Source organism: Simochromis diagramma, unplaced genomic scaffold, assembly GCF_900408965.1.
Source record: "Simochromis diagramma unplaced genomic scaffold, fSimDia1.1 OVJJ01000387.1, whole genome shotgun sequence".
Classification (NCBI taxonomy): domain Eukaryota; kingdom Metazoa; phylum Chordata; class Actinopteri; order Cichliformes; family Cichlidae; genus Simochromis; species Simochromis diagramma.
In genome coordinates, this window is record NW_024387152.1 from 444,990 (window position 1) to 469,018 (window position 24,029).

Consider the following 24,029-nt stretch of genomic DNA (forward strand, 5'->3'; position numbering starts at 1 on the left):
TGCTGGGAGCAGAGGACTAAAGCATCGGGGTAATTACCCAGCAATCATTGCAGCATTCCACAGCTGAGGGGGGCAGAGATAGGGTCTGGAGTCTAAAGATCGTGGACGTGGATCAACTTGGCCAACGCACACAGACACATTCACATACGGCCTAGCTTGCACAAGTGCAGTCTGTCTGGGTCTGCAGGAGTCTCTCCCCGCTCACTTTGCTATTTGGTCAACCAGAATAAATCAGTGGGAAAACAATGCTTGCTTCGTCTTTCTGTCTGCACCTCCGTCATTCCCTTTGTCTGCAGGTCGGTGGGTGTTGTATCTCTACACATGTGTGGGTTCATGTCTAATTGATATGTATGAATGCACGTGGAAGGTTTCTGAGTGAATCACTTTCTGGAAGAATGCGCGGAGAGAGGGGGAGGACGTCTACTTGTCAAATGCGTAAATGTTATATGTAGCCCCCATTGCCTGACCCCAGCCCAACATTCGTGATAATAATCACAACCTGATTGTGTGCCTGTATTCTTCAGAGGCTGGAACTGTATGTTCAGAATAAGCCACATGTTACAATGAAAGTCCAGAAGTATACAAGTGGAGATGATTTCCTGCTTCTTTGGGTATGTATTCAAATCAAAGTGTCTTTGCACAAGCTCTACACGAACAGTAGACCTTGTATATTAGGCTACTTGAATATTCTATAAATGTTGCCATTGTTTGGATGCATCTGTTACGTCAATGTCGAAACAGTCTAAAGAGGTGTTTGTAGTTCAGATAGGCTGTGTTATATCTGCAGAACGAGCCTCTCTACTTTTAGCCAACAAGCAAAGTTAAAACAACTGTAAACCATTGCCTTTTATCCATCTCACAGCTGCCCTCATTTGTTCCCAAGATCTTATCTGAAATTACTCAGACCCCTATTATAATTTTGTGTGCACGCACTTTTCCCCCCAATTGGTAGGTTGAGGTGGTGGGAGGTTAAATATTTAATTCCTAACGTTTTTGTTGTTGTTGTTTTTTTCCTCTCTAACTGGCTTTTCAATTATAAGCTCTAGTGAAGCAGAAACGCTTACGCTTTGGCTACTTTGTTATACATGTTTTACTCTGGAGCCTGTTGTTCAGTGTGGCCTCTTTGTCCAAATTCTTTTTTTCGACCTATTTAACATAATATCTGACCAGAAAATTTGTGGGTGTTCTGCTTTAACCTAGTTCATGTATTGAGGTCATTTTATGCTCATTTAGAGGTTACCAATTTTATTTAGTGCCTGTGCTTTAACAGAAGCCCTTTCTTTCATGTTCAGAAAACATATTTTCTTCTCTCTCATGCTTTTCATTAATGCAGCGCCTTCTGTGTACAGCACAGTTTCAGTTCCTGTCCCTTCAAGACCGCGCTCCCTCTGAAAAGCCCAATTTGCTGTTATTGGTCAGCTGGTCTGGTGAAAAAAGAAAAGGGTAAAAGGAAACATGCTTTTGCTACCACAGCTTCTGTGAGTACAGGCATATCTCTTTAAGAACTTTCTGTAAGGAAAGAAAAAAGGAGGTTGAACCAGAATTGGACTCCTGCATACACCCCTTTATGTTTTCATGCATTTCCAAAATTACTTGCAGTATGACCAGCTACTCTTTTTTTTCATATGTAGTTTGCAAAAAAAAAAAGTTTGCAGTTAAAATGCAGGTATCCAAACACATCCTTTGTTTATTGCTTGGACAATGTCTTCCACCCCATGCATGAAGCTGTTGCAGAAGTGGAGAGCTCCTTCAGTGCCAGACTGCTGCATGCTAGGTGCACAGACGAGCGTTATCGCAGGTCCTTTCTCCCAGCAGCTGTTCGACTGTTGGACTTTATTCTTTGCTTTTTTGGGGAACTGCATGCTCCATCTGCCTGTCACTTTGCTGCTGGAACACTTGAATTTCCCAAATGAGGGACACTAAATGATATTCCTATCTTCTAAAATATAATATGACCTCTTAAATGAGCTCATACAATGAGAGTTGCTTGCTTGTAAACATATATAAGAAAGTAGCCTTGAATTATAAGGGTTTTTATGTATTCTTGCTTGTCTGTGAGCACAAAGTGAATGTCTGTCTACATTTGTGTATGTTTACGTGCCTTTGTGGCTGCATACAAATGAGAGCATATGTTTCTCTAAAGAACACAGAGCACCTTTGTATTTGTGAGCAGTCACTGGTGGTAAGAAGCAGAATGAATGTTGGGGTAATGGCGAGGAAGCTTCTGTAAGAGTTACAATCCGTAGTTGTAATCGTAGTGAAACCCGTAGAGAATTCTGTCTCTTTCGCTTGCTTCCAGTTGCATTTCAGCTGGTTTTTTACGTCTTTTTATTCTTGGCTCTGCCTGCTTGTTTGCCTCTGCATGCTCCTTTTTGGTCTCATGGCATTGCCGAGCACTGACACGAAGTCACATGCAAGCACACAGTAGCAGAACACGTTTGTGCAATTAGCTAAGCTCTCTTCTGCAGCCAAGTGTTGGACAACACATCAAAAGAGCTAAAAAAAATCTGTTTGCATTATTTAATTAAGTAGTAACAACATTGTTTAACAGCTGTTTTTCTTGTTTCTCTGTAATAACTTTACTTTTATAGCCATTTATTACTAATAAATGTGTAATTATATATACAAATGTTATTCTCCTGTTCACAAATGCAAGGTTGGAAAAGAATATTATATATACTTTTCCTCTAAAGCCTAGGTGGTTGAGATATACCTCTTCATACACATGGACAGTGTCATTTGCTCTCTTTGATGTGCAGCAGTACATTAGCAAAATTAAAAATAAATGACTTTTTCCTCATTAAGCAAAGTGCGGATGATTCCAGAACCTGAGCATCACACTTCACCTAACTCCTCTCTGGGGCACCACTCGTCGTGTGACGTCATTGTGCTTTGCTGTTACGGTCGATAACCAATAATGAATCTTCAAGCAGAGCTGCACAACATTAGGAACGACATCTGATGGGAATCTGGGAAAGGTGTTGAAGGTCACTGTGTCGTGTTGGCGTTCACATTCTCAGCCATACGCCTCACTACTGGTGAATCTGCTGTTAGGGAATGATGGGAATGGTAGGAAATTTCCTTTTCTGCATTGTTGATGCTTCCTGGTATTGCTGCCAAAAGTAAAATGAAGCAGTGTTTTGAGTGTTCGTGGATTTCCAGGTTGTGCAGGTAAAGTCTGAAGCCAGAGAAGACATTATGTCCTTTGTGTCACTCTGCTCTGTAAAGTGAAGGTAAACAAGATAACATACTGTATATACACACTTCAAAGAACTTAGTGGTAATGAATCACACAATTGAAAGCAAATCCCTGACATTAAATCTAAAGGATCCGTTCCAAATTAAACAGGGAACTTATGACGGCATATTACCACATGGAGGCGCCAACATACATATTATCGGTCTTTCCATTCTGCCAGTTTTGCCCATGTTGTTGCATTTCATAGACAGAGATGGGGGGTGATGGTGGGACATGGGTTAAATGAAGTACAAGCACACCCACCTCACGCTGAAAAGGTCACCGTGTTCCCTGTTCTTCATGACATAGGCTGTGTTTCTCTTTGAAGAGCCATGTCTGAGTGCTCAGAAGCAGGAAGGAGCCCTTTATTAATCCAGGAATCAACAGCCTTTGATGGCTGGAGATGGGAACAATATGCGTGCGCACACATTTAAGCATGCACTACCATGGCTGCGTGTGATTGCGGAGTGCTTGACAAAGCAGTATGATATTTCCAGCATGTAGATGTCCGTACTGTTTCTGTTTAACGGTGACCTAGATTTCTCTAGAGGAATACGCGTACAGTTACTGCATGTTGTTCACTTTGCTTTTATTGCCGCTCTATGTTTTTGCTTATGTGTGTGTGTGTTTGAGCATATGAAAGCATGCGCGCATGGATGTCAGCGCCAGGATCTTTGGGTTTTACAGTTGTCGCCATCATATTTTCAGAGGCGATGACAAGTAAGTTGCCTTTCAAAAAGTGCACCCAATTATTGTTTGGTATTTTTATTGGTACAAAAGTGTTTTAAAAATACAAATGATTGTATTTTTATGGTGGTCACACTCCACCCTGGTCTCCTTTGTGTTCTGGAGAAATGATTCCTCTGGCAGCCACAGAGTTCTAGTTCTTAGTTGGCTGGACGACAGACGGGTCAACCGGGTTTGTGGTTCTCCTCCGGAACAAGCTGCTTTTAGATGACCATTTTTTGCCAGAGACACAGAGCCTGATACTTCTTTCCCGTTACTTTAGAACTCAGCTTGTGTTAATTATATTTAACAGACTACAACTGTAATGCAAAACACGGTTCCCAGCGGATTTGCAAGAACAGCGGACAAATGGAATAAAGTGTTTTGCTGTGTTTCATTTTTTTAGCTGCGTGTTTGAACTCCAACTATCAATAGCATCTTCAGAGTCAAGGTCAGTGATAGGTATACATCAGCACTCCCACTTTTAATGAGAACCTATTCCTGCAATATCAGCTTTTTGATAAATTTATCAGAGTCAAAACAGCGTGGCTGCAAAAAGCAGAGCACCATGTGTGTGGGAGATGACTGAGACAGACGTCATGGTTTCTCAAGAGGATACACACTTACTGAAACGGAGAGTCCACATCGCAGTGCCTGGTCTGGAAGATGGCTGCTGTAGGTGGTCCGCTTCCATGGGGAGGTGTGTTTGGTTGGAGAATGGTATGACATATGCCCAATAGTTCAGTGATAAAAGGCTTCAGTGTGTGTGTGTGTGTGTGTGTGTGTGTGTGTGCGTGTGCATGCACGTGTGTGTGCATGAAAGGAAGAGAAAGAGAGATGCGGGAGTTTAGTTTGAGGTCGCCTCATGCACAGGGAGATAAAATGAGCGACTGCTGTTCTCATCATAACAACCGAGCTACTGGAAGAGAGGCCCCCTCTCTCCCGAAAAGGCACACAGCTGCCCTGCTCCTCGCCTGTCCACACAGGACATTTCTCCTAAGAGTGCGCGATTGAAGTTTGAGAATTCTGATAGAATTCCTTGCCCTCTTTCCCATATCCGCGATTCGCTCGGCTTATTTTGATCCGCTGCTATAAGGTTTAAGTTGCCTCTAATGTTTTTCTGCACAATTTCACAGCGGGCCAAGCGACGAGGCTAAATATTTCATCGAGCGGTTGTTATTTTGTAGGACCAGGCCAAAGCAAACTTAAGACTGGTGAAGAATGTAATCATTTATCTAAGGACCAGGGGTGACACGCTCAATTTGGCCTAAAATAGGGCTCTATGTAGCCCACAGGGACAAGGGTGTGCATGACTGCATGTGTACTGTATGTTTTGGTGTGTGCGTTTGGCCAACAAGGCCACTGAGTCCCAACAACCAGAGGCCACAAAGTTTGTTTTCATGTATTTCCTCCTTTATTTCTTGCATTTTGTTACAGTGTTAAGTCTCGAATAATCTGTCAGCCTTGACCAAGAATTGTGTATTTGTTGCTTTGACTTGCGTGCACTTACATCCCAGTTAAGTGAAGTAAATAAAAGCACTTCTTTGGTCCATTCATTTCAAATGAGAGAAACATGAAAGAATGAATGGAGCAACCCATATACCCCTCCCTTTTCTCACAGTGTCCATCCTAAAATACCATCAAACACACCCATGGCAATCATGAATTACTGGGAACTTTATCTAAGTCTGGTAGTGTGAAGCTTTCCCATCATTCCCTGAAGGCTCCAATGTTTCTATCGGTCGTGGACTAACCTAGCAGAGCCTTTAGCTTGGTTGTGTAATGACTGTTATTAACCTATCAAGATCAGCCGAGGGGTCTTGGCTGCTTTTTCCAGCCCCTTCTATCACTTTCCCTCAAATCCCAAAACCAAGATGGCTCCCTTAAAGCCTCACTCTTGCCCTCCAGGGAGCAGAAAACACCAAAGTCGAGTCTAATTGGATTCATTTGTAAAATAGCTGCAGAGATTTGAACATTATCTATCTATGCACCCATGACTGGAATGCAACTTTTTTTTACCCTGCCACTTTTGCAGTAAAACTGTGGTCTCTTGGTGGCCCGGAGGGCTTTTGAAAAATTGGAATCTCATGTTCATTAAACAACGAATCCCTTTTGTTGTACGACGGTGAGGGTTAGGCTTACAAGCCCTGATCTGAGAATGGATCACTTGGGTCAGTTGTGTTATTAATTCATTGCAGCGGTGAGGGAATGGGACACTTTGTCTGTTGAAAACAGAAAAAACTACTAAAGAAGAAGAACTTAATCTTTTTTTTCATGATAATCATATTAATCCAGAATTCAAGGGAATATCAGATGTGCTTGTACAAGTCACTGTCACCATATTAACATGCATTATCACCAGATGTCCCTTTGAAACTAATTTGTAGACCTCTGGAGTCTCATTGCATGGCACTGTATCCTGCTCCAGCTGCATCTGTTAGTGTTTTGTTTTGGTACAGCTCAGAGCGTTTTGTGTTTGTGTGCTTTTGTGTGTGTGCGTCCGTGCTTTTGTTCTGTTTTGCAGATGTTCATCAGATAAAGGCAGCTGAACACCACAACTGACTATTACACCACCACTTTAGCAACATGAGGTTAACTGCAAAAAGGCAGATGTCCTGCAAGTCAATGGGCTGAATTAACTCTTACTATAAAACTACTAAACTGATAAAGCGGATGTTGTTAATGCCACACTGTCTGTTGGACATAGATTCAAGGAATGGGAGTCGCTGTCCACTCTGCTCTCTGGCCACTTTGTTGGGTACACCTTGCTACCAGTTTGGATCCCTTTTACTTTTGGAACTTTCTCAGTTTACATTACACAAATTCAACAAGGTGCTGTAAGCATTTCTCAGAGATTTTGTTTCTTGCTGTCATGTGAGCACCACAGTCGATCCATGGTGCAGATCTCTCATTACACCACACGTCTAAGGTGACTGTACAGGGGGCTGAGAGGGTCCAAGTGTGCCAAAAAAAATATCCCCCACACCTCTACTGGCCTGAACTCTTGATAAGCACCGGGTGAACGCTTTCATGATTTTTAAGACAAATTCTGGACCGTCATCCAAATGTCACGGCAGAAATGGAAACTCATTCAGGCACTTTGCCCCCCAATCTCCTATTTTCCAGATTTTGTGAGCCCATGTTAATTACAGCTCAATTTCCTGTTCCTAGGTGACAGGAACGGTACGCGGTGGTCTTCTGCATCGTAGCCAGTCTGCTTGAAGGAGATGCTCTTTTGCATACCTTGGTTGCAACGAGTGATTATTTGAGTTATTTTGCTTTCTTGTCAGCTGGAAGCAGTCTGTTCATTCTTCTTTGACCTTTTATGCCATGGGGACTGCAATTCACTGCCTATTTTCTCTTTTTCAGATAATTCTCTGTAAACCCTAGAGATGAGACCCTAGTGGGCCAGACCCTGTAAAAGCTCAGGACACAAATACAGCAAGAAACTGTAGAAATGACAGAAAACCATCGGCAAAACCTGTTCTACACACAGTAATATAAAGAAAAAAAGGCATTTTATGTGATACAAGTGACAAGAAACACAAGAGCTGTGGTGCAGTAGATTAAAACATAGAATAATATAAGTATTCCACAGCCACAGAGAAGTGCACTGGTGTTTTTACTGTTCCAATAGACAGACATACAATAAATGTATTTGCATGCTGTGCTTCCATCTATAATTCTTGTGATGCAAACTGCTATATCGAGGCTTTCACTGCTGCTTGTCTCTGAGACGTCACATCAGAATCGATGACAAAACAGCAGGAAAATGCAGTCAGAAGCTCTACAAACGACTCAGTGTTTTGATTCCTCTTCTAGATGGGTCCCCAGGGGCCAAAAAGTATGTGTGCGGTTCATGGGTACAAACAATCTCCAGTTGTGAGCCTTCAGTTGGTTACAACTGGGTAAAAATGCTACTTAACTTTCCAAGTTTGGTCTAAACTTTTGTGTGACTCCATCAGTCATGATGAATATTTTGTGTTTGTTTAACAACAATATTCCACTGGTGGGATTTCCTTTGTTTTCACTCTCATTGTTCTTTCTCCCCAGATTGAGAACCTGCTGGAGCAGTTAAAGGACAAGGACAAACAGGTGGCTGGATTGAGGGAAAGGGTTCAGGGCCTTCAAACCGACTCCAGCAACACAGACACGGCTCTGGCTACACTGGAAGAAGCTTTATCAGAAAAGGTAAGAGTGGTGGGGAAAAGCACTGTAAGTATCCAAAAAGAAAAGGTGAAAATCAACACTCAAGGATTGAGTTTCAGAGAGATGTTATCCTGTTTGTTGCTGGATGGATGGAAGGTGTAAAGGAAAAAACGCTTGAAAAATGTGAAAGTCCGCTGGTTGGTGTGGAGTAATGTGGAAAGTTTTACCCTTTCAGGCGTTTCAGGGAAGCTAGGATATGGCTTATGGTTTAATTAATTTTCATGCTTTACTGTGACTCACAGCCATAATTTAACGACATAAAATCCTAATTTATAGACTTAGACCACACTAGATGTGGTCCTATCTGTAAGTAGTAAGGGAGAGAATGAGGGACTGGTAGAGGGGAAGTCTATGGTGAACACAGACAGAGGATTAGTCCATGTCTGTAACTGGGCCGGGCGCAGGGAGGGAATGATGTATAGAATGAGGAGGATAAAGGTTTCAAATGTAAGAGAAATGGAGCGATGGAAAAGCTGAGTGGCAGAAGAGGCACAGCCCCGATGGTAGAGGTGGCCTTAGAATTAATGGGGGGAGAGGTCAAGGAATGCAAGGGTGAAGGCAGAGTGAAAAATGTTAGTTTTAATAAGGAAAGGAGAAAAAACAGTGCTGGGCAAATACATGGAATAGAAATGCAACAACAGATAACAAAGCTATGCACAGAGAAGAAGTCAAACATACTGTGCACATGCCATGCGATGTAAAGTCTCAGTGGGATGTAGTCAGTACTTGCTGAGTGTTATTCTAATATTAGGTTTGTATCCGATGGTGCATCCTCAGTTTCTCTCCTCCTCTTCTCTTTAAGCTTTCTATCACAATAAAGGCCTTCAGATAAAATAAGAAAGGACAACTGTACAGACAAATAAACACAATAATTGGGCCCAAAGAAGATCTGTAATGCTCCAACATAAGACTCAGATTTGTGTATACAATAGCACAACAAATAAAGCAGTTAATTAAGACAGTATTGCATGTGTCTACATGAATAGGAGGATTCAGTGTAGACATAATCATTGTGCTGAACAGCTGCCATGTGATCCAAGGTCAACCAACCACATGGGAAATAGATGGGCTGGATGTTCGTTGTAAACACTTATTGTCTGTTGTTTTTTTGAAATATGAGAGACCAGCTGGTCACCATGAAGCTCACCAGCACAGAGCAAGCCTGCTGCCACTCACAGGAAAAGGAAAATCACCTTGCTGGCCGATGTGCTTCTTTTCTTTTTTATGTTTAAATCTTTACACATCGAGTTAACGCTCTTCCAGGGCAAAGACGTTCCTGTAAAGAAGCTGAGAAACTGAAGCAAATGATTGCATTGAATAATGGTGTTATTTTTCTTGTCTACACAAATCTTTAGTGATTTGTTTATGGATTTGCAGTCATGGTTTAATGGTGCCAGCGATCTTTAACTGCAGACCTGCTTCAACAAAGAAAGAGTTTGATGTGAATTGCTTTACACAGCATCGCCATGGAGATGTCACATCCTGGTCTAGCAGTATATACATTCTGTCTTGAAGTGACTGGCTTGATTTCAGACGGACTCCATCTCTCCTCGCTTTGTTGCATGTTTAAAGTTGTTGCTAGCTCACATGTGTTGTTACTATAGGCTAAAGAATTATCATCTTGGCGCTGGAGGCTAAGAAATGGTTCCCATTTACATGTTTGTTTGCACAGCAGGCTTAAAGATCGATACGGGTTTACATTTCGTTGGCACTGGCTGCTGGTTAAGAGTTCACAGTTAGGACAGTTGTGAATGTCCAGCTGTACTGCACTGTTATGCAGTGGATGCCACGTTTGTACCTCTGCCACTGAGCATTTGAGCCTTTGCATTTGCTGTTATATATTTCTCTTGGCTTGCAGGAGCAAAACTTGGAGTTCTGCATGGGATTGTACAGATTTCAAAGAGTTTTAGCTCGTATAGTAAGTGTCGCTGTGGAATTATCTTTCAGGCAGTCTGTTTAGACACCGATAATGTGAAAACCAGCCTAAGTGGAATCAAATACAGGAGTGTCTGACTTCCTTTTCCTCTCTCTGTATGTGTTCTTGTTTATCTCTGTTATTTCCTTGATTGTTATTTAATTGACCTGCAGCCTTTCATTGTATCTATTCAATCAAGAAGGGTTTACAGTAAGCTCACAGCATTTTGTCTGTTAATACATTAGAAGTCGGTTAATGAGGGTTTCAGTGTATTCGCAGCACACAGACTGACACAGCACATAGATGTTTTCACTTAAAATGGTCCTTTAGCACCAGCATTTGTTTTCGTTGCACATAGCCTTGCATAATGGCACAATAAACTGTAAATCCCTCTTCTGCGCCAGCCCATTTGTTTACCCAGAAACCACTTCTGATGCAGCCTACATATTATTCAGCTGTGATGAGGAGAATGCTGGCAAGCTTTTCAGACTTTGTGGTCAACACAGGGCGTGTGTAATGTGTTTACGAGCACGAGTGTGTGTCTTGCTGATCACAAACTCTGTCACAAACCTGCTCTTGGAGCCAGCCACTAGCCACACTGCTGTGGTTCTAATTAACAGGCTGGGGCACTGTGCCCATGCTGAGCACTGCTCTTTAGTGCATGTATGTGTGCTTGTCTATGATGTCATATGTGTGTTTTCTGTTGTTTATGTGTGCAGTACACTTGGGCCTCATAGAGCCAGATTTATTATGATACCCTGGTGTCTTTCTCTAAGCCCCAGACATCCTAGATATTCATAAAGTGGGCAGAGTCAGGACCTGTTAGCCAAGCAGTCTCTCTCCCTTGCCCTCTCCGTGTAGTGATGTACTGTGCCAGGGCTAGTTAGTGCAGTATTTGTCCAATTACCCAGGACTTTAAAGTTGCCAATCATGCGGTGATGCCACGTCGTAAAGTCTCATTGCTGAGCTGTGCTCTGCGCCTAAATAAACACCTGAATAAACACCCTGGTAATCATTTCAGTCCACACCTAAACACGCACACATTCACTTTAACACGCACACCTTGCTCAACCTCCCATGTTGTGGACTTGGTTTGAGGCCAAAGCTGTTGTCCTGCTGTCCAACGTGATTAGAGAAAGGAGCAAATGATGTTTGAGACGTTGCAGCTCGGTTTATCAGCAGGCGGTGTGGTTGTTAGAGAGTGATCTACAATACTGTCTAATTCACCCACAATAAATCTGTCTGTCCCTCAGCCCTTCTCTTCCTTCCTCCTCTTTCACTTGGCTCCGATCCCTTTGTGTCACTGCGATTATTTATAGCAGTATTATTTATGGTGGGCATTTATGAGTTTGTCTTTGGCCACACTTTGTAAAGAATGTTGGAGATCCTATTCGGCAAGATACTGCCGATAATGATAGGAAAAAATTATAATGGCACAGGGCTGGTAATCCTTTGCACAATGGATGGAAAACAGATTTATTTCATGTTGTTTCTGCTTCGTGTAATGAACATACTTTTGTGCAGATTTTTTGTCGTATTCCTACTTATACTTGCCAAATCAATTTTTATTTTACCTTCTTATACCTTCTCACTTTCTCAGGAGCGAGTGATTGAAAACCTCCGGGAACAAAAGGACCGGGAGGACAGGGTTCGGCTGGAGGAGCTGGAGCAGCTGAGAAAGGAGAACCACGAATTAAAAGACAAACTGTCAGTCATGCACCCCCAGAAACAGCCTCAGAACCAGCTCGGTAACCCCAGCCCATCCCAGAACCAGAGACCAGATGCAGAGGTCAGTGTGGACTCAAGTATTATCTATTGAACTGATGTTTAGATAATAGAAAATACAAATGTGTGTGCAGTATGCATGGCTCTTACATTTTGCGCAAAAATGGTTTTGCAGTCATTGAACACAGGCACTGTGAACACACAAGAGAGGTGGTCTGTTATGTGTGTGGACTGCAGACATACAGCCATCAGTACAACCACTATATGTTTGTTGTGCTTGTAATATGCTTCCTGTACCTTGTACTTACTATGCTAACGTTTACAATAAGAGTAATTCCACATTATTACCTCCCCGTGAGCATCAACAATATAGTTAGCAACTTCCTAGCAGAGGGCCTGCCTGCACTTTGTCCCACGGGATAAAAGGATGAATTAAGAGAGAGTGATTTATGGATCTGAGAGATCCTGTATCCCTGTGCGGGTGCCAAGTCGAAGGCCTTGCAATCTTTTTTCTCTCCTTCTTTCTTCTCCTAGGCTTACAAGCCAGGACAGACCCCTGTCCTGCCAGAATTTATGAGAATGTTTTCTTTTATACTCATAATAAGCGTACACACATCTCATTCCTGTGAAATGATATCTTCTTGGATGTTGATGCCGCACCACATGAAAGTGGTAGCAGCTCAGTAACTTTTTGTAGCAAACAGATTCGCACTGTGGCAGAAGTGCTGCCATAATTAGACTGTTTTGTGTACTCCGCAGCAATCAAATCTGTTATGTAAACTTAGAGATTCTTCAAAAAGACCGATGACGGTTGTGTACCTGTATACATGTGTGTGTCTCTGCCGGCATGTCCCTGCATGCCGGCACAAAAACAACTGTCGATACGTCTGCTGTTTGTGTCTGCGTGCATTTAAATGCGGCGGTGTTGTTGATCCTGTAGCGCTGTGGCAAAGGACAGGCTATGCTATAAGTATTTGGGAGGTCACTGGTGAATTATGTTGGTGCTTGATTAGATCCTGATCAAACTTATCTACCACTCCTTCATGAGTCCTTCAGCGCAGAGACGTCTGCTGACTGCTGCTTTTACTTAACAAATTCTAGGCATCGTAAAAGCTGTGCTCCAAGGTTTTGTATGGCAAAGTTAGCAAATTGCAACAACATTTAATTAACAATTTAAATCCAGTGTTAAACGCTACACTTTGTTGTGTCAGTTCTTGCTCTGACTCAGTCAGATCAGTGCAAAGCTTTTTATGGCAGCTTGCTCTCCCTGTCTAGTTTGAATGCACTAATAAAAGCTGGGCGTTTGAATTGAATATTTCGTCATTGTATGCTTAAAATTTGAATAAAAGTTGAATACTGCTAGGTCCAGTAATCGGAGATTGGACTGCCAAGGCCTCTGCCTTTGCCACCCACATACCACAGAACTTGATAGACCCTTCTGTGTTATGTGGGTCCACAGGAGGGCTGGCCTGAAGGGCTAAGGTTTGACCACCAGACTCTCGCTGATAAGCTAGTCCCCCATTTGCTTGGGCCTAACTCCAGGGTAGGGCACTGGTAACCCACTGGGAGGAGGCTCCAGGGCAGACACAGTATGCGCTCAGTTCACTCAGCTGGCTTGATGTCACTCTATAAGTGACGGAGGAGGTGGCCAGAGAGAGGGAGGTCTGGGCTTCTCTGCTTAGACTGGTAGTCAGATCCAGCAGAAAAAAGATGGATAGGTGGATGAATGGAGGATGGAGCAATGGATCGATCAATGGAGGAGTGTACTAAGTGCAATAAAATGGTTTTGTGATTCCTCCATTAAAAAGTAAAAAACTTTGTCTGATTTCAATTTCTCTACTGTGCCCTTCATGCTTGTCTCCTTATGTGCTACAGGGAAACCCAGTTCTGTTGGTTCTGACCATTTGCAATTTCACTATGCACAGGGGCCAAACATAAACCTCTGTGTGCAACTGGCCCACCCTCGTTCAAGGATCATCACTTCTTATGACCGCTTTGGTTAACCCCAAACCCCAGAGATTATGTTCTTCAGCAGCCTGAGGAGACTCGACAGGTCCACAGGGACCTTCAAGGGAATAGTGGCCAAATTTGCATTTGTTGTATTTGCTTCTAATAGGTGGAGTCACAAAGATTTTGAAGGGTTTTTATTTTTGTTAATATAAGCATCCTTCACATGCTGCGCATTAAATGCTTTTTAAATGGTTACATCATTTTATTTCAACACCAAGACCTCCAAAGATGGACAAATTTTTTTTTTTCTCGTAGGACAAATATGATTTGCTTCTCAAGCAGCTGCAGAGTTTGTGTTTGTCATCAGGTCATGTACACACAGTGGTCCCCTGACAGTATCTGCAGATGCTGGTATTATTGACTCAGTCAAGCTGTTAGCGGAGCTTTTTATCGTGACCTCAGGGCTCTGTTGGCTTAAGTGCATCCTCATCCTCTTCCCATAAAACAGTATTTGTTGATTCCAAGCTTATTAAAGGACTTCTGGAACTAAACACCAGCTCTTCAAAGGAAAGAACCTCGGGGAAGGCAGTGACCTTTTCAGAGCGGGCTGGCTAAAATCTTCAAGGCAGCACCACACCTTAAAAGACTTGACTCTTATTCAAAAAACACGTTTTTCTTTTCAAACCAGGCAAATGTCATATGCTCTCATGTCAGACTCAGTGTTGCTGGGTAGTCTTTGGCCAGGTGTTTAAAAACTCAGCACAGAGTCTGGTGGCTACACATATTTAACACATTTTGAAATATTTACACCCAAGAGACATTTCCAGGAATGATAATAATAATTTGACTGTATATGTAATTGTATCTTTTCTGGCCTTTTCCCCCTCATAATATTACAAATTCCTTTTGGACCTACCATCCTCTCAGCCACTGGTTTCCACACTTGTCTGTGTGTTCTAGTGAAAGAAAATAGCATGCTCTTGTCCACTTAGGCCTAAAGCATTTTGGGCTGGGAAAGATGTGGATTGATGTACATGAATGAGTGTCTTCAGCCTCATGTAGCAGCAACGAGGGAAGGACGAGCCGTTGCCAAGAGCCTTGATAGTCAGCACAAGCATAGTGACAAGTCATGAACTTTATGTACCGTCCTAGGCTTATGTGGACCTGAGAATATTCTCATTATAATCATAATGAGCCAATAACATGGTAGCAACTCCAGATCACCTGCTGAAGTTCAAGCTGAGCATCAGAATGGGGAAGAAAGGTAATTTAAATGACTCTGAATCTGGCATGGTCTGAGGATTTAACAAACTGCTGATCTACTCAGGCTAATAAGTAACAGTTTAAAGTTAGTTTGTTAAAAAATCACTCATAAAAAAGTAGAATAGTAAACTGAAAGTACAGACTTTATATAAGTACTGTAATGTTATCTGCATTTAAAATAGCTCAACATAACTGATGTTAAGCTCTAATATTGTCTGTATTTGCCGAGAAGAAACGGTAACGTGAACGTTGTCTAAAAGTGGTCAAACTAGGAGATAAATAAATAGAATGTAAATTGTACTGAGGCTAAAAGCTTGGGCTAATGAATAGATGTTAAATAAATCCCTCAGCACAAACTTACCTAAGCACTGACAGTTTGTCTGGATGAAAATAATTATCATAGCAATAACCTCTTTTATATAATAAGTGTTGAATGGGATTCCACTGAAAAAATAACACATTGGAGCACAAGAGGTGACGTTAATGAAAGGGTAGAGTGCAGACCCGCCTGCCAGATGAAAAAGGCTGAGTTACATTGTGTCGACCTTACTTCCTCTGGGAGGTGAAGCGCATGCCAAAATAACAGAGGTCATTAAATTTGAGTATGATGACTTGGTTAGGATTAAGATATGGTTAGTTTTTGGTTGAGTAGTGGTTGAGGTTAGCGTGAGGGGAACTGTTGGCAATAGGTGGAAGTAAATGTAATATACTCTGAAGTGGATGAAACATGACTGTGTGTCTGTGTGTGTGCGCGCGCACAAGTGTTTGTGCACATTCACTTGATGATGTTTAAACGAGTGGCCTCAGCTGTCTCAACAAGTTAAATAACCTTCACAAACACAGTAGACAGAGAGGTAAAGACCAGGAGAAAAAAGCAGAAACACAGAGAAAGATAATTCTAGGTTAGAAACTTCCTTTGGGATATTTTTCTCAGAGAATGGTTTGATCAGCATAACTGTGTTCTTTCTTTTTTTCTTTCAGCATTTATTTTGAAAAGAATTGAGATGTTTGGTGGTCTCATAAAATCGCAGCCAAAACAGAGCAAGTATGTAATTTTATAATGATAATGAACTCCTAGCTCTACATGAAAGATGCCCTGGGGAGGGAACTGATAGAAGCAAACCACAGAAAAGCAGGCAGCTAAATTATGAATTGTAACCTAGAATTCAGGCCTCACTTACCTTTTCCTTTTCGGTTCATGCAAGATGATAACACACCTGCTCTTGTATAATTATCAGTGCCAATGATTTAGTCCTGCAGGATGTCACAAGGTTTATTTGTTTATCTACAATTTATTTTTTTTAACTAGGTGAAAACCAAAGTAGACGGGCCACCGGCAGTGAGCCCCACGGTAGGTTCTTTTTTTTGTTAGTGCTAACTGTTAGCATATTACATGCTAGGCTAACAGCGCTAATAGGTTAAGGCTCAGCTATATTAATAAGCTTATAATAATAGAATTGAAATGTTTTTCAGTTTATCTGAACCCGTTCTATTGGTAATGAACCGTAAAGTGTTAGGAAGCCTAAGTGTGAGTGTTTAGCTACGTCTGACAATGATCTGAAGTGGTCAACGTAGAGAATATTTCAAATGCTTTCATGCTGTCTAGGTAGCAGTTCACACATGGTTGTTTTTGTACCTAATGAATCCATTCTCACCCCCCAATGCTTACACAAACATATATACTCAAAGATCCAAACTACAGAGGAAGCAGTCAAGATGTGTCCGGATATCACAGATCGTCTGAGGGTCCTAGAGCAGGAAGTTGGCCGCTACAGAGAGGAATCCAGGAAGTCACAAGCTGAAGTGGAGAGGCTGATGGGAGCTTTAAAGGATGCCGAGATGGACAAATCCTGCAAGGAGAAAAAAATCTCTGATCTTGAAAGGTGAGGGTTTAAGGAATTCAGCCAGTTTCGTAACAAGTCAGCATCTGTGTGTTCTTAGAGTGTAACCGGATCTTTGTAAGGCCTTGGCTCATTCCTACGTGCTGTATTTATAAAGGGGTAATCCATGAAATATAAACTGTCTAGATTGAGTCGTCCTAGCACTTGAAACCACTTTTATGTTGCCGTTATTTTGGCCTGATGTAATCAGTCCAGAAAATGAATGCGACCTGTTTAAATATCAGTCTAATCATTTGGCTTAATGTCTTATTATTTGTTTTTATCTGTCAATGTCTGCAGACATGGGTAAGTAGATATTTAGTGTGCCCGCTAACCCCACCGTCATAATACTGCTCACACTGCCCATGATCATTACGTTGACATCATGCTGTGGTTGCTGGCTCCTTTTAAATTTTCTCAGGTATAAAGTTGGAAATTGGGGGAACTGACTGTATCTGAGCCTCAGGAAGCTTAGATTTGACTGTCTCGTTGGGGCAGTAAATGCATAATCCATTTATGGTCTTCATTCCTGTCACAGTAATAACACAATGAGAGACTTTATATGCTTCCTGTGGAGACATATAGCTTCTCTTTTGTGTTGACGTCTGCAAATCTTCTTTGCACACATTTCAATCCTGTCATCAGTGCGGTCATCTGTGTTTTCTCATATCAAATTATCCATATGTGTGTTTATATAAATGTCTTTGCATTACTTTTGACTACTGTCAATGCATCCTGTGACAGTGTTTGTGTGTGTATGTGAGTGAGCCTTTGAGTTTGCCAGGCAGGCAGCCAGCGGCATGCCAGTGGGAGGTTTTTGTATCCAGCCCAGACACTGGATGTTTATACTACTCTGTTTATTACTGGCACAGTGCTACTCAATTATCATCTGATTTATGGATTGGCATGGTGTGTATATGTACCCAAATGAGTAGTTGTTTAGTGCCAAGGCAGAAGTACAGTATGTTAGTGTTTGTCTGCATATTTATTTCATACAGTGTGTGTGTGTGTGTGTGTGTGTGAAAAAGAAGCACAGAAATGTGTACAGAGAATGTTTTTGAGTTTGAAATGTGATATTTAAAGTGGTATTCAGGCGTGTGTCTGTATATGTAGATTAATAGTGAATCAGTCTTTTGGTGGATCACGGGCTGCAAAGATGGGGCATGAGTTTAAAAAAATATGAAAACAATCATTTTTCACACACATTGGCTTCATCAGGTGTGTTAACACTTGTTCTGGTTCTGAATGGTTTGGAATCAGTTTGCATGGGCTGTATGTTCTGGATCCAACAGTTTCCTGCCTCATTCATTACCCATTTTACAGACTGGCTGCTCTGGCATGGAAACCATGCGCTGACTCAAACTCTGTGGGAACTCCTAAGCATCAAGTAATAGGAAAGCAGTAGCTCCTACAGAATTTGTTCACACACTTTACTCTGTTTTTCCGTGCATCTCTGCAAGAATGGATAATTTTGTTTTGTTTACATTTTTCTGCCATTCACTTGCAACTTTCATGACCTGGTCATACGCATGCTCATCGTACTTGGTGCATGTGCAGTGTCCGTGCATGTGGGTGTGCAGCGATTTCTGGGCCGCGAACGTTTTGGATCGTTGGAAAGGTTCCTTTTCCCCTCAGCTCATCCATCTTATTTGGTCCCGCTGTCTCATTAGTGTCAGCCAGTCCCTCCTATCAGCACGAACCCTCACCTCTGGTCGGCATGCACAGGTCAGAGGTCACATGCAAGCCGGCCTGTGAGATCAAGGCCCATTGTAGTCCTGCAGAGTTGCTATGAACACACACAGAATAGTTGTTTGTACAGTAGTTGTTAGCATGTGTGTCTGCTATAGAAAATTGTGGGGCAACAAATCGTGTTAGTTCTCAGTGTACTTTTTGTTTTAACAAAGACATTAAACAGAAACAGAAGAATTTTTGCATATGTGTTTCTGCACACGTGTTATATGAATGCATGGGCGGACGAGTGTCTGTGTGCTGATTGGACTTCTGTTGCAGAGCATGCGGAATGTAGCTTATCTGGGCAGAGGATGAATGTCTTTTTAATCAGAGTGTTTCTGTTGGAAGTCAGTCAGATGACCTATTAACCACTATCTGAATGGAGAGGGAGAACAGATGAGGAAATAGACACTTTCTCATCCAGTTGGCAGTGAAGCAAAGAGAGTCAAAGATGGATGGAGCTAACAGGCCATTGTAATAAATACCTTCCAGCACAGGGGAGTCTCACTCGCAGGTTGTTGATTGCTTAGTGATCTACTCTAAGTCATCAGTGATAACATTAGGGTAGTTTATGGGTGACGTTTTATTTACTGTTGTTAGTGTACAGTAGACGTAAAGCTAATCTGCCAAAGTAATCAGTGACATTGAACAGGCTTTGTGGAACGTATCAGCATGTCGTACTAATTCTGACGGATTTGTTAAATAGATCTCTCGCGGTTATAGATCTCTTCAAGCAGTTCGTCTGTGTGTGATGGACTAAAAAACAAAACAAAACAAGAAACCCCCCCAAACATTTTTTAGGACTGACATACTTGGAAGTTAAGAACAACTTGTGGGAATTAAAATACACGAGGTTTTAATTAACTTTCAACATGATGTCAAAGAAGAAACACTGAACTGGAGTGTATGCAGTTTCACAAATTTTAGGAATAAATTGTGGCAGAAACATAAAGCCTTAATTCTTCTCCTTTCCTTCTTGCCTCCTTCACTCATAAACTTATATTAATTGTTGGAATTATGTTGTATGGTTTTCTTGATGCTTGGACAGCCCCATACTTTTAAAATTTGGGGGCTAAACTTGAAAAATAAATCAGCCATCCAGTCTCACAGTACCACAGCTACTGACGATGTAAGAACTGTGGTATGTGAGGGAGGGTTGCAGGAAAAGGGAGTCCGTGTGTGTTCGTTTGTGTGTGTTTGTGTTTATGTGTGTGAGTCTAAAGTGAGATTGTCGAGTCAAGATGTAAGGAAAGGATGACAAACAAATACATGCGCACACATAAACACATGCATGTCATTTTTGGCTGCATTACTGTGAACATAATCAAACTCCAGGTGCTGATACACACGTTACCTCTGCTTCTAATATTTATTCATTGATATGTTTGTAAACAGTCGGCTTTTCTAATGCAGGTGTGGGTTTTAAACAATGATTTTGACCTGAAACTTACTGTTAAATAGATGAAATATTCAGCACTGTGAAGAAATCTTGAGCCACCCCTCATGTCTTGATATTTTGTGAAGAAAATGGGAATTAGGTGCAGTGATTACTATACATTGAAATACAGTACATAAGGCAATTATATAGTTCTAACAAGCTTGAACGTCAGTATTTGGTTTGATTGCTTTTTCAAAACAGTCTAAACTCTTTCGTAGTCTCCAGGAATATTTCTGAAGGACATTCAAAGCTCTTCTTTAGATGTTTCTGCCTTTTGTTCTGTTTTCTGTCAAGATGATCGCACACGGCTTCTGTAATGTTGAGGTCTACACTCTGGGGAGGCCAGATCATGACTGATTGAGCTCCATTGTGTTTTTTCCTATCCAGGTATGCTTTTACTGCATTGTCAGTGTTTTCAGGATCATGAACCTGTTGCCAATCAGATGCTTTCCAGATGCACGGTGGATCAAAACCTGATGGTTCATAATTTCATCAATTTTGACTACAACCCCAACACCACTGTTTGAAAAGCTGCTCCCAACCATGACAGAGCCTCCACCATGTTTCACAGATGTACAATAATCCCTCACTGTTGTACCTCTTTCCTGACCTTCTCCATACACACTGATGAAAACTTGAGCAGAAAATATCAAATTTGGATTAATCACTCAATAAGTTGCTGCCACTGATTTTCATCCCAGTTCTTGTGTAATCTGGCATCTCTCAGTGTTTCCTCCTTGTTTCCCTTCCTTAAGTATGGCTTATTGACAGCCACCCTTCCACTGAGACTATTTCTGATGAGGCTTTGGCGAACAGTAGATGGATCAAATGAAGGGCCAGAGCATCTCACAGGTCCCATGTCAAGTCTGCTGATTTCTGCTGGATTTTCCCTCTTTTTTTAAGGACATGACTATCAGATACTGTTCATCTGCTGTAGATATTTTTCACATGTACCACTCCTTCTTTTGTCCTCTGCTTGACCAGTTTCCTCACTTTTCTTAAGGCGAGAGCATGTCAAACACCATGCTGAGATATGGCAGGTTTTTGGCTAATAGCTGTTTGGGAAACACCTTGTTGGTGCAAAAATACTATTTTGTATCTGTCAGATTGTGTTTTTGGTGTTTTTGTAGGTCAGGCACAAACTGTCCAGGCTGAACTAAAAACATAAAGAAAAACCTCACTGACCTGGGGAATAGTTGTTCAAGAGCACCTTAAAAATAATAAGAAACTCCGGCTCCTTTGCAGTAACATATAAAGAAATTAGTACTTTTACACAGTTCTGTAAGCGAGATAAACCCACAGTAGAAGAGGACTATTTTCTGACACACACAGGGAATAGTTCACTGGAGTAAAATGCACATACTCAAATTTAAAGATGTAAACGTATAAACTATACTGCTTTCTTTCTTTCTTGGACCCCATCACACACTCACACACACACACACACACACACACACACACACACACAGACACACACACACACACTCACACAGACACACACACTCACACACTCACACACAGACACACGCTCACACAGACACACACACTCACACACACACACACAGACACACACAGACACTCACACACAGACACACACAGACACACTCACACACACACTCACACACAGACACACACAGACACACTCACACACACACACACAGACACTCACACACACACACTCACACACACTCACACACAGACACACACAGACACACACACACACAGACACACACTCACACACACACTCACACACACACACACACACAGACACACACTCACACACACACTCACACACACACACACTCACCCCACACACACACACCACAGACACACACTCACACACAGACACACACACACACACTCACACACACACAGACACACAGACACACACACACACACTCACACACTCACACACACACAGACACACACAGACACACTCACACACACACACACACACACACTCACACACACACACTCACACACACACACACTCACACACACACACTCACACACACACACTCACACACACACACACTCACACACACACACACACACACACACAGACACACAGACACACTCACACACACACACACACACTCACACAACACACTCACACACACACACTCACACACACACACTCACACACACACTCACAAGACAAAATATGAGAGAAGTTGAAAATGGCATTATAAACTCTCTTCAACAAGAGAAGCATCTCAGATAACATCTGTGTCTCCCAGTTAACTCGCACCGTGTTTTCATTTTCTTCTATTTGTCTTCTCTGTATTCCTTCAGTTTTCACATTAGTTAGAAAATGTTTTTACTTCAGATCATATCTGTCTGTTATTCAATATATTGTACAACCCTGAGCCGTGACTGTGCCAGCGTGTCCCCGTCTGCTTGAAATCTGAGGATTTTGTTCCACTCGGTGGTTTATTAAAAGAAACGAGAGAGTAAGAATTAAGTGTTTTGAAGAGAAAGATAGCAATCTGTTTGTTTTGTTCTTTAAAAGTTGCTGCTTCTTTTAACCTATATTTACATGGGAAATGACTCTATATTCACAATTGACCACAATCAGATTTTGTAAGAACCCACTAAGACCACAGCTGCTTGCTACTGGCCACTCAGCAGCTCTCCTAAAAAGGGACATCAGTAGGTCCACAAGGAGGATTAGTTTTTATGTTTTTATTCCTACAGAAGAAATACAAGGCAAACATCAAGCAAAAATATCAAAGTGATAATGGAAACACTGAAATAAAGAAAGGGCTATATAAATATGTAAGAAGAGATATACGAGGGGAAAAACAAGCTCTCTGGTGACATCCAGAAATAAAGTGGAGCTGCTTATGTTGGAAGGTGGATGTGTGGAGAGCTCCAGGTGGAAGAAGCAAAAGGAAATGTGAAAAATTACTTATTACGCTCAGTTTAGGAAATGGCTGGACTTATTCACACTGCTTTCTCTCTCACACTTCATCTTTCAAAGAAATGTCACCACAATAAAATACTGTTTCCCTGCAGAACTTACTCATTTCGTTAATCAACAAATCACTGATCCTTCTCATATTTTCCACTCGCATGCGACCCAGCCCTTCTGCTCCTTTGCACACTCCTCGTGCTCTCGTTCGCCTTCGCTCAGGTCAGAATCCTTATTTAATTTTTGCACCGATGGGCTGATGGGGGTATATCAGCTATCAAACAGGACCAGCGTGTCTGCTGGTTTATACACCTGTGCCAGTAGCAGCTTTGTCTGATAGCTGATATGCCCTCATGGCAAGATAGCTCTCCATGGACATGCCTGCAAGCTTCTAAAAACACACAGAGACATCAAAGATCAGAGGATAAACAGATTCTTCTTCTCCTCCTTTCAGTGTACATACGTGCGCGTGTGAAAATACCTGTGTGCACGCCGTGCTTCTTAAGAGAATTTAACAATACTCCTTATTTATGCAGCACTTTTCAAACCCAACTCATAAAAATGATAAAAACTCATAAAATCAACAACACGGTGATTAAAAACATTTTTTTTAAAGATGCAAGCCAGAGACATGAAACGGCAGACTTATAAACCTGTGTGGTTTCCAGAAGGGAGAGTAATAACAGATATAAATACTGATAGAAATGTTGATTACGCCCCCTTCTGCCACGTCTCTGGTTATTCAATTCAATTTTATTTACACAGCGCCAAATCACAACAAAAGTTGCCTCAAGGCGCTTTATATTTTACAGTAGATCGCACAATAATACATACAGAGAAAAACCCAACAATCATATGACCCCCTACGAGCAGCACTTTGGCGACAGTGGGAAGGAAAAACTCCCTTTTAACAGGAAGAAACCTCCAGCAGAACCAGGCTCAGGGAGGGGCGGGGCCATCTGCTGCGATTGATTGGGGTGAGAGAAGGAAGACAGGATAAAGACATGCTGTGGAAGAGAGACAGAGATTAATAACAGATA

The 24,029-nt window shown here is 41.8% G+C and overlaps 1 protein-coding gene across 1 annotated transcript in view; it reads left to right on the top strand.

Moving 5' to 3' along the window:
- Positions 1-24,029, top strand: part of LOC120743932 (ERC protein 2-like) — a 152,791-nt gene that overhangs the window by 45,697 nt on the left and 83,065 nt on the right. The window contains exons 10-14 of the mRNA XM_040047959.1: positions 8,018-8,155; positions 11,689-11,877; positions 16,336-16,377; positions 16,716-16,909; positions 17,207-17,212. Of these exons, the coding sequence (XP_039903893.1) occupies positions 8,018-8,155; positions 11,689-11,877; positions 16,336-16,377; positions 16,716-16,909; positions 17,207-17,212 (569 nt within the window). The remainder of the gene's footprint in view (positions 1-8,017; positions 8,156-11,688; positions 11,878-16,335; positions 16,378-16,715; positions 16,910-17,206; positions 17,213-24,029) is intronic.